We start from the raw sequence: 14,640 nt of genomic DNA, 5'->3' as shown, positions 1-14,640 counted from the left end.
TTGTAACCATGAGGGCGGAATCACAGAGACATAACCTCAGCTCCCTAAGTTGTGGAGCTACACACCTTTTTCATTTTTTTAAAGAAAATTATGGAGTGATAATATGGTCTAAGTCATTGTTATTTGAATGGTGCTTTTAATATCTAAAAGCATTCCCACTTGATGAAGCACTGTGCACATAGGGTATAGGTTTGATGTCATGAAAATACACACAGTTAGCACTGTATCCCAATGCCTGGTAAGAAGAGATATATACTTAGTATTTCAACATTAGCTGAGGTGGTTAGTGAGCAAATGAATACCATTGTGATTATTAACCTTGTCCTATTGCAGCCTATAGGGTGGGAATTAAACCTTTTAAAAAATGGGGTATGCTATATGAAATTAAAGGAGTATGATCGTGGAATATATGGATACGCCATGGAGTCAATCACTTTTGACCGTTGGAGAGAGTTTAGAAGGGGACTTCCTTGGTTCATATTTGTGGCAAACACTACCATTTGGCTCGTGCAATGTTCATTTCCAACCCTCTTCGTCCATATCCTTGCCTCCAGGAGGCAGCAAAAGCTAAAATCTCCATTGCCCAGCCTCCCTTGAAGTCTGAGTTGCTGTGTGAGAGCCGTAGCCAATAAGATGAAAGTGGGGGGGTGCTGGTAGCATCACCCCCACTTCCTCTTTCTTCCTGCCTGACTTTAAAATACCTGGGGGCATGGAAATGTCATTCAACCACAAGGTGACATGGCTGGAGGCAGAAGCCAGCACAGTAAGAGTGAAGGAGAGAAATGGTGGGAAGCGTCTGGCTGCCTGGCATCTGTGTTACCCTCACACAGCTCTTGAGGGAGAACAATAACCCACCCTTAGCTGTTTAAATCCCTGCCGTTAGCAATGAGAACCTGCCTGCTGTATTATTCAAACCAACTGTGCTCTTGCAGCCGCAGAGCCAGCACACAGCAAAGTGGGTTCGACACAGAACACAGAGGACTAAGCAGGCCAGAGACAGGACAGGATGGTGCCATGGGAGAACTGAACCTCCAGCAAACGGTGGCTGCAGTGGGCGTCCATTGTCCCCAGTACGCATTAGAGAGGATGGACCTTCCCGAAAACTGGGCGATAGAAACAGGAACAGTTAAGAACATGGCTTACAAAATGCAGCTCCTTAAAGTTGTAACTTTGAGAAATCAGAGAAGGCAGAAATTCTCGGTTATTGTAAGCTGGCCCCATACAAGAGGGGTCCCCTTGAATACAGGCCAGCAAGGAGAGATGTGGGAAGGTATAAGGTGCAAGAGAACCGGAGGATAATGAGAAAGGCTCTAAACAGAACCAGGGCAGAAGGATTTTCCCTGACTCTGCTGGCTGTGGAGCTCCTCAGTTCTTGTGCCTGCGTGGATGCTCCGAGACCCTGAGAAATGCTCCCCTAGCTGAACAGTGGGCATCACGGTCTTCAGTACAGAAAAGTATAAATAAATAATTTGAGATCACGGTAAGTTTCTCCTTTATGCTATTTCCTTCTCTCTTTCATTCCTAAACTACCCTTCCCCCCTTCATGTATTCCTTTTTAAGACACAGTTAGCTCTGGCTGGTGTAGGTATCTCAGTGGACTCAGTGCACCAAACGATCACCTGTTCGATTCCCAGTCAGGGCACATGCCTGGGTGCAGGCCAGGTCCCCAGTAGGGGGTGTATGAGAGGCAACCACACATTGATGTTTCTCTCCCTCTCTTTTTCCCTTCCCCTCTCTCTAAAAACAAATAAACAAAAATATTTCAAAAAATTTAAAAAGACACCTTGGAATGGGTATTGTTATGGTATTTTATTGTATGTGTCCATCTGTTAAACACAAGGAAAAAAGTCTCTCAGGATAAGTGACCTCTCAGGTTCCTTGGTCTCCATTGCGAGCGGTCTTTGAGTGAGACCTTGTTTTGCGTTCAGAATGTTCCTTCTCCCATTTTTATACACACATTTGTCACGGCTGTCGCAACACCCTGTTACAATAGGGTTGCTTTTTCTACGAACTTCCTTGCCAGTGTTTGATGGACGCAGACGCCTCTCGTAGAAGCTGTGTAGCCCGGTTCAGTGCAGTTTCTAACCTTAGTGACGGTGGGACTGCGCTCCTCGGGAACTCCTGGGAGGTCGGGTGTGTGCGCTGTGCTGGCTGCCTTAGGGTTGCTGTTTGCGTTATTCATTTAAACTTCAAGAATTACTGCGGAAATATGAAGGGCTACATGATTTCTCTACGTAATTATTTTATGAATTAATGTAGTGTACAAATTTTAAATCGATACATTATTCATGAGAAAAAAATGTAAAGTGTGAAATTTACATTTAACATAGCGAAGACTTTACATTAAACCATCAAAATGGAAAACGTCCATAATCCATTATGTACATCACATATGCGTCTTTTCTGCATGACCCAGTACACATTTTAAAGCTGCACATAATTATGTTTAATATTGAATCAGTGTAATGCTTTTGCTACTTTCAAAGTCTTCTTTTTTTTCCCCTTCCAATATCAAGTCATCTCAGGCTTTTCAGTGGTACAAACGTTTTCTGTTTTTTTTTTTTTTTAATTCCCTAGAGTAGGTAGGGAGTTGAGTATGGTGCTGTCTATGGAAAGATACAGAATTTTTGCAGATAGTATTTGCCATCAATCACTTATAACTTTTAAGAAAATTCAAAAATATTTGTTTCAAGAGTATTTTAAACACCTTAAATCCTTCCCTTCTCTAAAATAAGATGCGTCGCCAGGATTGAATATACCAGTAAAATGGTCTCACAGAAGAAAGCCCAAACTTAGTCACTTGACTTGGCGTTTTAATGCTAACGGAACTTAAACGCTGATTTGTCTAAAGTCCTTGATTTCTCTAAGTCCTTGATCACAGCCTTTGTGAGACCGCCCAGGGGAAGGCTTCTTCCCCAGCTCTCTGGTTCTCCTCAGGAGAAACTTCTCTTGAGTGACCTCTGCCCACTTGCCTGAGCACCTGGGACCCGTGGAGCCTCCGGGAGGACGTGGGCTTGCGTGGGTGCCGGTCCCTGCGCTTCTGCTGTGGGCGCACCCTCCCCACGAGCCAGGGGCACTTCTGTGACTCCAGCGAGGCCCCTCGCCCAGACAGAGTGAGGCGGGGCGTCTACGGCTCAGAGGCTCGGTCAGCAGGCCCCTTCCTCGGCTCCAGCTTCTCCTCCACATCAGCCCTGGTCCGTCCTAACTGTGATATTGTGGACTCCTCCTGCCACTTGCCCCCGCACCCCCCCCCCTCCCCCGTTCTTCCAGATTTGGCTGCGGAGGAAACGTGCTCCTTACTGGCTCCACCAGAGACCATGGTTCGAGCTATCACCAACTAAAAGCAAGCACATTGAAAAATGTATTACATATTACTATGCTGTGACTAATATGACTAATACACCAGCAACTCCAGGTCCGTATGAATGGGGTCAGGGAGAAAAGAGGGGAGCTAATTTTCAGCAGTGAGCGCTACGTGGAACCAGGGACGATTGTATCTTAAATGCTGTGCTTGGTTGACTTGCCAGCTCGATAGAATGTGGAGGTGGAGAGAGCGCGCTCTCAGGCTAGTTGCGTCCTGTCGAGAGCAGTGTGTCTGTGTGTTGAAAGCCAAGGAGCACGGGAGAGGCGACCAGAAGCAGAAGATACAAAAATAGCAAGAAGAGCAGCGCACGACATCGCCCATGTCAGCAGACAGGCCTGAGAAGTGATGAGGCTGTGATAAGTGGCCGGCTGAGCTGTGGGAGCAGAGGGAGAGGGAGGAAGAAGAGGGAGGAGCAGGAAAGGGGGCGGGGCGGGGGGGAATGCGGGAGGGAAGGGTGGAGACCGACAGAGAGAGAAGACCCCTTTTCCGTTTCTAGTTTTTGGTTCTGGCTTCCTTTGTATCCAGGGACACAGGGCTATGTAGCTATGCTGTGTCTTCCACCATGAAGGCAAGGACAGAGGCTACTTGTCATGTCTGGCCAGGGATGGGACAAAGAGGGCTGCAACGACTGGGTTGCTACTGCGTGGGTGTTGGTTCCCCACAAGGAATGCATTTCTCAACTCAGAGGCATTAGCAGTGGGGGGGACATTCACTGCACACAGGGAGATGCTAAACTCCGTTTGCCAACCCTTTGTCAACTTTAGTACAGTGATGACCCCCAGTAATGACAGGTGTTTGATACCATGAGGGCTTTTCTAACTGTCTCAGGCAATTAGCCAGGCCTTGCTCTATGCTTGCAATCAGTTTATAGCTACTTCCACTGTCGGGATCCCTAGAATGCAGTGTAATTATTTGCTTACAAATGTGGACCCCAAACTTGATGATTTGCCCTTGAAGAACTAGCTTACACCATCTGCTAAGCACACAGCAGGTGCTTCCGCGGTCAGGCCTAAATGTTCACGGGAGTCTCCACCTTGAGGTCTTGGTGTCTCACAGGGCCTCCCCACCATGAAAGAAAGGTGCCCACCTGACCAAGCCCCCTATCAGCCAGATCAGCTGCACCCCATGAGGTTCTCAACCTAATGGGTTACCTCCCTGTTGGCTCCCAGAGTTGTTCACACAAGTCAGTCACCTCCTCCCTGGGAACCAGGCAGGGCTGCTTCCCCCTCTTGCTGCTACAAAGCCTGTTTCCGGAAGCCTCTGCTGGGTCACCGCTCCCAAGTGCAACGTAGGCGTAGCCCTGCATGACCTGTGGGGACCTCCCTCCCCGGGCAGTGGGATATATGATTGATAAACTGCTGCCACCTCTTCTGCCCAGTGTTGGGGTCAGGTGTTCAGCCATCTCACCCTATTTAGCTGGACGGACTTCTTCCTCATTAAGGAGGCGGGGAGGAGGCGATTCGAAACGTGGTGAATAAATACTTGATTTAAGAAAGGTAATGTAAGACCCCATAACATTACAAAAAAACTACATTATATATTTCTATGTTTTCTTAAAGGCACAGAATTATATAATATACTTTGGAAATATTTCCATATAGCAAAAATGGAAGGTTTGGAATGAAAAATCATTACATAGCTAGAAATCTATTAGCTAAAATCAGTTACCCCTTGATGGGCAGTTAATTTTTTTTACTAGGTCATTGAAATACCAATTACTTTGGAAACTATCAAAATGTGGTAATTTGAAGGAGTTTTTTGGCTTTTCTGTATTTCCTAATTTTTCTTCAAATAACCCAGATTATGTTTAATGAAACGTAGAAGCCAATTATCACCTGAATGCGCCCTCGGAGACCGAGAATAACGAAATCTAATCCACTGGGCAGAACTGCTCTCGAAGAAGCACGTTCGGGTCAGAGCAGGGAAGGAAAGGAGTGGTTTCCCAAGTGGAGCGTGCATGTGAAACCTCGGGGCGTCCAACACAGTAAGGATTCACCGAGCGGATCTGTGTTGTAGAAGGAACGTCGTAGAAAACCACCCAGACTTGGTCCCAAGTTCTATTAGGTTCTTTCCTGTTCCCTTTTCTTCTCCTGGGCTTACCTGTCTCTGAACACCCCTCTCACAGCTCAGACCCAGGGGCCACGAGGCCCCTGGGTTCCTGCAGGTGCTGGGGGAGGCCTCGTCTCTCTCACTCAGCCCTGATCTCACATCTCTGTCCCCACAGACTCTCGCACCACACCCCAAGTGGCAAAAGACCTCATCTACGTTCTCTCCAGAGTCAGACCCCCAGGTGGCAGTTCCTTAAAGACTTTGAGGAGGACTGGGAAAGGGGTTGTGTTTTAGCCGTGCTGAACACGCCACCTGGAGTGGAGTACTAGGCTTCCTCACCCCGGAGCCCCCCGCTCCCTGCACTCCCCCACCCCCCACCATGGGGAGGGTCACAGGGGGTACCATCTCCTTCCTGCCTGCTGCCATTTTTCACGGCTGCGGGGTCCTTCCCAGATCTTCCCTCAGTTGCTGCTTCCTACACGCCTAACTTTTTCTACACCACGTAACAACCCTTTCCCAGGCTTCTCTTGGAAACGGAAGTGTCCGCTTTCTGTATTATTTGAACATTTCCGCTTTCTGTTTGTCTCACAGTTGTTTGCCTCCGGGGGTGAGCACAGACCAAGGCATTACAAAGCCCTCCACCCCCCAACCAAATTTAAAAATAAAAATGTTCTCTTTTTGAGGAGATTTGGAGGTTTGCCTTCCTCAAGTGTTAACCGACTCAAACATCAGTCTGCTTCTTAGAAATAGAAAGTGAAATCATTTAAAATATATTGTTAGACCACGTTCAAGAGAGTCCTTGTTTACAAACAACTTTTCATCTATTCAGCAGAGTTTCATATCGTTGTATGCACCTCTGAGCCAAAGTATCAGAATAAGGAGCCCACATTATGATTGCTTTAAGAAAGAACACAACTATACTGCTACCCTGCCTCCAAAAAAGTTACTCTTCTCCTGTCTTCCCAGAGGAAACAGAGCCAGCTTCTAAGCATCCTGATGGCAACCCTCAGGGTTCAGCAGAGGAAAGACCACCCCTCGGGGAGTGGAAGACCCGACCAGAGTAGGGAAACTGACCCCAATCTGACTCAGATGCCCGTGCTACTGTGATCCGTTTGCACAGAGGCAAGGCCGTGGCTCCCCCGAGTGAGGCCTTGACCATCACACCTGCCCACTTGGCTGAGGCAGATAGGAAATGAATCAATGAGTTTATTCATGTTAGTTAGCGGTAGGGCTCGAATGAATGGTAGCGTTTGGGTTAGAATGTGCTTTTCCTGAATGCGAAGTATTTGTTGCTTTAAACCAGAAGCCTCCTGGTGGCAGAAATGCAGCAAAAAGGAAACTGGGCCTTCTGTTTTCCTTTTTGGTATGCTTTGCATGTCAGATTTCAGGCCGATCTGGTCTGGCTTTCCTGCGAATACCTGGTTAGCATCCCTGTGTCTCTGCTCCTAACCTGCCCACCGACACAGGAGCAGACTCGGTTTGGTGGAGGGGTATTGAAAAATGGCGCTAGGTCAAGGGAAGTTTAGGTTCTGTCTTGATGGGAAGCTCCTTTATGTTCTGTTTCTTCTTTTTGTTTACATTTATGGCCATTATTTCTGTCACGGTCTCGCTGCCCAGTCAGGAATTAGGCACAATGCACCTACTGCTAAGTTTTACCTCTTCACTTATCACCTGCTTTTCACCCAATTGTGTTGCAAGTCTTATTTGAACTTGGATGTTGCTTGGAAAGCAAATAATGATAGTACAGTGAAAGAAGAAGGACCTAGATTCCTGGACTCAAAGGAGCCTTTCAGTCTGGTGACACAGAAGACATCGAGAATAAACATCTGCGTTTTGATTGACGGCCCCCAACTTCATTTTTCTCTGTGAAGAGACAGAAACTAGAGAGGCTCACGCTGCAGCCGGAGGTTCAAAGCACAGCGGTAGCAACGAGAACCGTCCTGGGCTGGGCTACGCCGCTTGCTGCTCGGTTGTTGCTTGACCTTGGCCAGGCAGCCTTGTGAAATGAGGGATCGGCCCATCCTATTCTCTCCTCTGGGAAAAAGCTTCGTGGTTCTGTAATGAGGGTGATAACGTGATTACCAACAGCCAATCCAGCCGGAAACCAGCAAGTTCCCTGCTGTAGTATATTAGCGAAACCTGTATGTTACAAACTTCTTGGGGCTCAACAAACCCCAACGGGGATATAGCTGAAAAGTCACACCATCTTGCCACGGATTAACTTCCCCCCTATGTTTTTATCCTAAATGTCTTAGATAAAAATGGCACCTTAAAGTCTTAATAACAATTGTCCGTACTGATCAGCAATAGGACAACCTGGCATGAAGCTTCCCAATGGAATTAATGAATCCAAACTATTGGTTTTGAATCGTTTATTTCCCTCAGCCAGGTTCTGCAGTGTTTCTCTTCTACCATTCTTAGAATTCATTTAGTAACAAAGCCGCCAACGTGGTGGAACCTACAATCTAAGTCTGACCTGACCCATTCTTCTAAGACGCAGTCCGGGTATGATTATTTTTTCAGTAGCACACAAAGATCAAGAAGATGTTGGGGGTCATAACATAGCATATGAACCCAAATCCACTTGTTTTTCTCATTCTTTACTTAAGAGAAAAATGCCTTTTTTCCCCTCTGGATGTTTTCCAGAGTGTTTTGAATGAAGCATCGTCATATTGTCTAATAAAGGTAAATACATGTATAAGATTTAGCATAACAACTTGCTGCCGCCAAGACAGGTTGGTCTGGATTTGATTTATCAGCAGAAATGCTTCTTCCAGAGGCCGGGCCTGTTATGGGTCAGAGCAGGCAGATTATGGGCCCTGTCTCTGCTTTTCTCATCTCAGACGTGTGAATTACTTAGCCTGTTTAAAACTCAGTTTGTAAAAGTGGAGATAGTATTTGCCCACAGTGTTATTCTAAAGACGAAATGAGGTAACACGTGTAAAGTACTTACCACGGTGCCAAGCACAGAGTAACTGCTCAATAAAGGGTAGCTGTCATTTTAGTAAGATTTCCCTCTCTGCCCGTCGAGTCAGGCAGGATGGAATTATTTCTGTCTACAATGTACATAGGAGGATGCAGAGATTCTGAAGCTTTGTCCTGCTCCAAGCCACACAGTGAGATCACAATGCCAGGACGCGTGTGCAGGACTCAGGGCTCCATCTCTGGGGCTCTTTCCACATCTTACACTTTTCTCCCCTTTAGATTCCAGTAGGACTGATTGTGCTGGGAGTGACTGACTGACGTGATAAGGTTGGGTTTAAGGTGCCCATGTTATCCTGACCCCTCTGTGTGAGGACTTACGTGTAAAGAATGCCATAGAAAAGAAACGTGAAAAGGAAGAGAGGAAGTCCAACTTCCAATATTTACTCCCAGACTTCATCCTGAAGTAATCAAGTTTGCCAAGAAAAATCCCTCTCATCCTTGGCTCAAGAATTATTTTGTGAGTCTTCCTCTGGGCTCCCCTCTGTGTGCACAGCACACGACCTTCCGACGGCTGCACCTCTGTGGCCCTGTCCCTGCCTCTTTTGGTGGGTTTATTTGGGGGGGGGGCAGTGGCATAAATATCAGAAATATACATTCATATTTTTGTATAAAATGGCGCTCCATCTCTCCTACTCTTCCAACCTCTTTCCTACCCAAATTTAACCCTCAAATATCATTTTTTCTAGCCAAATGTCTCAAGGCAGATGAGCATGTTAAATTAAGAGACTCAAAATCAAATGTCTACAGAGACGGCGAAAGAGAAGAAACAGGTAGAGCAGGCCCAAGTATGGGAAATGTCAAGTGGCCTCTCTGTCTCTCATCTTCCCACTTTTGGTAGACCAACAAAAACGGCTATTTTTTTTAATACAAATCGTGCTTGATGGCAAATGGTAACATTCAACCTCAGTATTTGTGTATAAATCACAGGGGATGATGTGAATTGTCGCAAATTGGAAAGCGCATGGCCCGTTTGAAGGGGCAGAAGTATTTTCTTCCAACTAACTGTTGCCTTGTGGAAATCAAGGACAGTACTGCTAAATATCCTCTATTTTATTTTCAAGTAAAGCTAGGAATTTTAATTTTTATATAAAACCTGTTTTTACATTTTGCTTAGATTTAGTTAAAATTCTGTGCCAGCTAAGTGAGTCATAAGTGACCCCAATTTGGCCAGTTTGCAGCCTCTGCTTTTAATAATGAACCAAGACCAGTATCAACATAAACTACTAGTTTGAGAGATTTTTGGGGAGAGCCTCTTGCCCTAGCAACCTGGGGTTCATCTCAGAAATTCCACTGCTGAACATCCTCCTTTTGAATTAAAAAGGGGTTCTCTATTCAAAATGAGTATCTCTTAGAAAGTGACATACTAAGTTATCATTAGTGATGTGAACCTTAATGTAAATGCTAACATTAGATTCTTTTCAACTATTGGATACATAAGACAGGCAAAGAGAAGAAAACTGAGCAGAACGTACAAAATTGGAGGAACTAGCCACCCAGGGATAGGAAAGAGCTAAAAACCATGAGTTAGAGTCTAAAATTAAACTTCTACTCCATGATATAATTTTCAGCAGCCCTTGACCTTAAACTTATAATGATAGTTCCAGCAAGCAACCATTGTTCTTTTCATAAATCCTAAAAAGGAAAAGGAAAAAAAAGGGAGCCTGGCTGCTGTGGCTCAGTTGTTTGGAGCGTTGTCCAAAAGGCCACGGGTTCAATTCCAGGTCAGGGCATATATCCAGGTGGCGGGTCCAACCCAGGTCAGGAGGACGTACAAGAAGGCCACCAGCTGATGATGTTTCGCTCTTTCTCTTCCCCTCACTTCCTCTTTCTCTAAAAAATAAAAAAAATGTCCTTGGGTAAGGTTAAAAATATATTTTTAAATGGAGACATTCTTACTTTTGATGGAATGTTCTTTTCTTTAATTTATTCACAGTTTTCACATGACAAGATGTGAAGAAGTGGCAAAATTACATGTAGTGGCATAAATTACATATATGAAGCTCATACAAAAAACCCATCATATACATTTCTTCTGACAGCTGAAATGTTAAGTATAGAGTCCTAGTTGAAATGCGTCTAATACTGTTAATCCATTAATATTGGGTTGGCCCCAAAGTTTGTTTTTTTTCCCATAAGATGGCTCTAGCAGTGTTTAGTTGTCTTTAACTTCATTCAAAATAATTTCATTAGATTGTATTGTGACAGCTGTCATATCAGCACGCATTAAAAAAACATCAAAATTGGTGAATTTTTGTGTAGCCATTTTAATATTGAGGATCAAAGAAAAGACACAGCATTTTTGGCATATTAAGCTTCATTATTTCAAGAAAGGTAAAAATGCAACTGAAACACACACACACAAAGATTTGTGCAGCATATGGAGAAGGTGCTGCGACTGATTGCACGTGTCAGAAGTGCTTTGTGAAGCCTCGCGCTAGAGATTTTTTGCTGGACGATGCTTCATGGTTGGGTAGACCAGTTGAAGTTGATAGCGATCAAACGGAGAAGTTAATTGAAAACAACCAATGTTCTACCATATGGGAGATAGCCGACCTACTCCAAATATCCAAATCAATAAAGTTATTGGTGAAAATGGAAAAATGTGTCTGTCGTGGAAAAAAACTCGACAGACTTTTTGGCTAATGCAATATTTCAGCAGAGATGGCAGGACTTTCCTATGAAGACTGGAGCCCTGTAGGGGCAGCCTTACTTCAGGGTATTTGACTTCTCAATGGACAGGCAGAAGAGAAGCCTCAAACCAGGAATGGAGAATTGACAAAGTTAAAAAGTACAATCTTTGCCCTCATTTCGCCTGTGGCTAGTTTTGTGAGTGGATGTGACGGTGTCATTTTCTTCCCTGAAAGTATTATCCTTCTCTTAACCACTGTAGAAGGAGAAAAATAATAACTTTCCTTCTACTCTCCTAAGTTTTTCTAGCTGATCTAATAATAAAATTGACGGGAGACAGATGAGTAGGAAAAATAACCCAATTTATCATGTATGCACCTATGGGGTTCTGTGAGAATATGGGACCAGAGGACAAATCTGGTATCAGAGGCTTACATGCCACCTTGAGCTAAGCAGAAGGGGGACTGTGGTTTCATACTCTCCTGCAAATTGCTTGAAGGTCAATTACTTTCTAGACCCTCTTGGGTGAAGTTGGCCCCTCTCTGCATTAGACTCACGGCACAGCACTTTGTTTCCTTCTGCACTAATCACAGTCTAGTAACATCGATTAAGTCCCTTGTCTCAGACAGAAGACATGGATCCTCCAAAGCCTACCACAGCATCTGGCTCATAAAATGCCTTCGATCAATACTTTCCCCCGAAAAAAGAAAAAAACAAAAGAAAGCAGTTAAGGAAGGTGAATTTAATTTGAATTAACTTTTAGTGGGCTTATGTCATGCATAAGTCTCTGCCTATTTTACTAATACTTAGCTCACACTTCCATAGACTAAAGATTCCAAAATCCTTCAAATCCCATGAAACATTTTTTTCTAGTTTACCTCTTATCGCGCATGCGCGGCAGCACACTGCGCACATGCGCAGTTCTGGCGCTGCCGGGCTGAGGTGGCCGCGGCCCTGAGCTGGGGGTGGGCCCGCGGCGCTATGGCCGAGGGCAGCGGGGAAGTCGTCGCGGTGTCCCAGTCCGGGGCTGCCAGCGGCCTCAGCAATGGGGCAGGCGCGGCCTCGGCGCAGACCAGCAACCCGCTGTCGCGGAAGCTGCATAAGATCCTGGAGACGCGGCTGGACAACGACAAGGTAACCGGGGCTGGCAGGGTCCCGGGCGGCCCGCGGGGCGGAGTCGGGCCAGGGGCGGGGTCTGGGCGGCTCCGGGTCCCTCGCCCCTTGCCTGGCGCGCAGGGGACCCCAGCCCCGCGTGCGAGTTTGCGGGGGGCGGGGGAAGCCCTGGGCATTACTTCTGTTTTCAAAGGTTCCGGGACCCAGTGGTGGAGCCCCTGCCCCCTCGGCCGGGTTCGGGGTCCGAGCAGGAGGGGAGGAGGGCAGAGCCCAGGGCAGGATAAGGGGGTCAGGGGTGGTAATGATCGAGCATTAAGGTTATTTCTGATCTTTGCAATTCCGAACAGTTCTGCAGCGAGTAACCACGTTCAGACGCTGCAATGCACAAGTCGGTATATCCTCATGGTGTTTCAGAGATAAGTTTCCTGTCCAGGGGTGTGAAGGTCATTTAGCATTTTGGGGGTTGTTTCGCGGAAACACATGATTTGAAAGTGATCTCACTGAATTTTGGTTAGGTGAGGAAAACATTTGAAAATGGATCGCGATCACTTTCTTCTGTCATCTGTTGTTTAGGAGATGTTGGAAGCTCTCAAGGCCCTTTCAACCTTTTTTGTTGAAAACAGTTTGCGGACTCGAAGAAATTTACGTGGCGATATTGAACGCAGGAGTTTAGCCATCAATGAAGAATTTGTAAGCATTTTCAAGGAGGTGAAGGAAGTATGTAAACTCTTCATTCAGCTTTTATCGAAAATGTACTATATGCCTGGCTCTTTGCTAAGTATACTTTGAATTAGGTTGACATATCTGCTACTCATGTACCATGTTCAAATAGAAAATGTAACTACTTGCTCCAGAAGCTTCTAGGTCTGTCTTTGGATTAATATGGTTTCTGAATCTGTGACTTCTACTAATGCTGGTTCTTAGGACATTATAACATTTGTTATAGGATAGGAATTTTAGGAATTTAGGAATTTTAGCTTCTTTAACAATTAAAAAAAAGTAACATTTCTCCAAATTGTTTTCCACTCGTGATATTCCCTCTTTGAATAAAATTTCCTTGGATAACCCCTTCTCCACTGGCGATAATTAAGATTGGGTTACTTTAATGCATCCTATGTTATAAAAGTTTCAGAATAATTAAGATGAATACTACAACGTGTAAATTATGAATACTACCATAACGATTCATGGTACTCGAGTAAGCAGTCTACTCATCAGTGGGTAACAATGCTTTGATTTTGATTTGATTTTTATATTCTATCTTTCATTATGTAATGTGTTGTTATATCACATAGTAATATTACCTAGTTAGTATTTCTGTGTGAGTTGTATGAAAGAGTTATATATGATTTCGATGAGTACTTCATAAAAACATTGTTAACAGTTTGGTAGGATTTCATTGGCCGAAGGCTAATAATCTGGGAGGTTAAAAGGGAAGCTTAGTGGTGTTTGCCAAGGTGGGAAGGAGGAGTAGCGATGAGCACATCCAGACGGTGCTCTCTGAACACCCTTCCCACCAGGAAACCGTCCTCCACCACTGGGAAGGTGTCAGCAAGACCGCAGCTACTTGGAGTGGCTTCCGCTGGCCAACCTAGGACAGTTTGAGCAGCAGTGAGAATAACTCAGTGGAAGCCGTGGCTGGCATAGCTCAGTGGATTGAGCACGGGCCTGCGAACCACATGATCGCGGTTCGATTCCCAGTCAGGGCACATGCCTGGGTTGCAGGCCAGTTCCCAGCAGGGGACTCACGAGAGGCAACCATACATTGATACTTCTCTCCTTCTCACCGTTCCTTTCCCTCTAAACATAAATAAATAAAATTAAAAAAAAAAAGAATACTCAGTGGACTGAAGCCTGTGAAACATGCTTAAGTCCGTGAATTTACAAGGATACCGAAAACCAAACAGAACCTTCATTGGTCGGTTATCTTTGGGAGATATATGGGAACCAACTTACTGTTTTGAAAACTGCCGAGTACAAGGAACCTTTATCCTGACTTTAGTACCAACTGTGTGCAGTCGTTGAGGGCAAGCTTTTCATTATAGAAACATTCCATTAATAAATGAAGAAATGGTAGAATTAGATTAGAAGTTGTGACCATTCTTTGTCAGCCTTGGCACGATTGAGGTTGTTGAGGACTACCTGCATTTTGCCGTGTATAGTGTGCACTTTTTTGCCCAAATTTTTGAGGGGGAAATAAGGATGTGTATTACACGTGACTAGTTCTAACTGCATACCTACAAAAATGTTTCTAATTCTTTTATTTATGCTTATGTGTTCAGAGTGTAACTCTAGAAAGCTATAATGATATCCGTCTGTGAAATAATGCCCTGGAATATGGTCACTTTTTTCTAAATATAAATAAATAACTGAATTAAAAAATTAAGATGAGAGATTTTTTCCCGGAAAGCTTGGGCCAGAAACGTGGGTGTGCATTATAGGCAGGAGGGCATTATACACGGCATAACACAGGATCCTCTGCCCTGTGGGGGGGCACCGCA

At 45.0% G+C, this 14,640-nt stretch overlaps 1 protein-coding gene across 1 annotated transcript in view; it reads left to right on the top strand.

The window, feature by feature from the left end:
* The first annotated feature begins 11,933 nt into the window (after positions 1–11,933).
* Positions 11,934–14,640, top strand: part of COG6 (component of oligomeric golgi complex 6) — a 32,326-nt gene continuing 29,619 nt past the window's right edge. The window contains exons 1-2 of the mRNA XM_037057608.1: positions 11,934–12,160; positions 12,713–12,856. Of these exons, the coding sequence (XP_036913503.1) occupies positions 12,008–12,160; positions 12,713–12,856 (297 nt within the window). The 5' untranslated portion in view covers positions 11,934–12,007. The remainder of the gene's footprint in view (positions 12,161–12,712; positions 12,857–14,640) is intronic.

The sequence above is a fragment of the Sturnira hondurensis genome, unplaced genomic scaffold (assembly GCF_014824575.4).
Source record: "Sturnira hondurensis isolate 20B ecotype Veracruz unplaced genomic scaffold, ASM1482457v3 Scaffold0009719, whole genome shotgun sequence".
Lineage (NCBI taxonomy): Eukaryota > Metazoa > Chordata > Mammalia > Chiroptera > Phyllostomidae > Sturnira > Sturnira hondurensis.
This window is presented reverse-complemented; position numbering and strand designations above follow the sequence as displayed.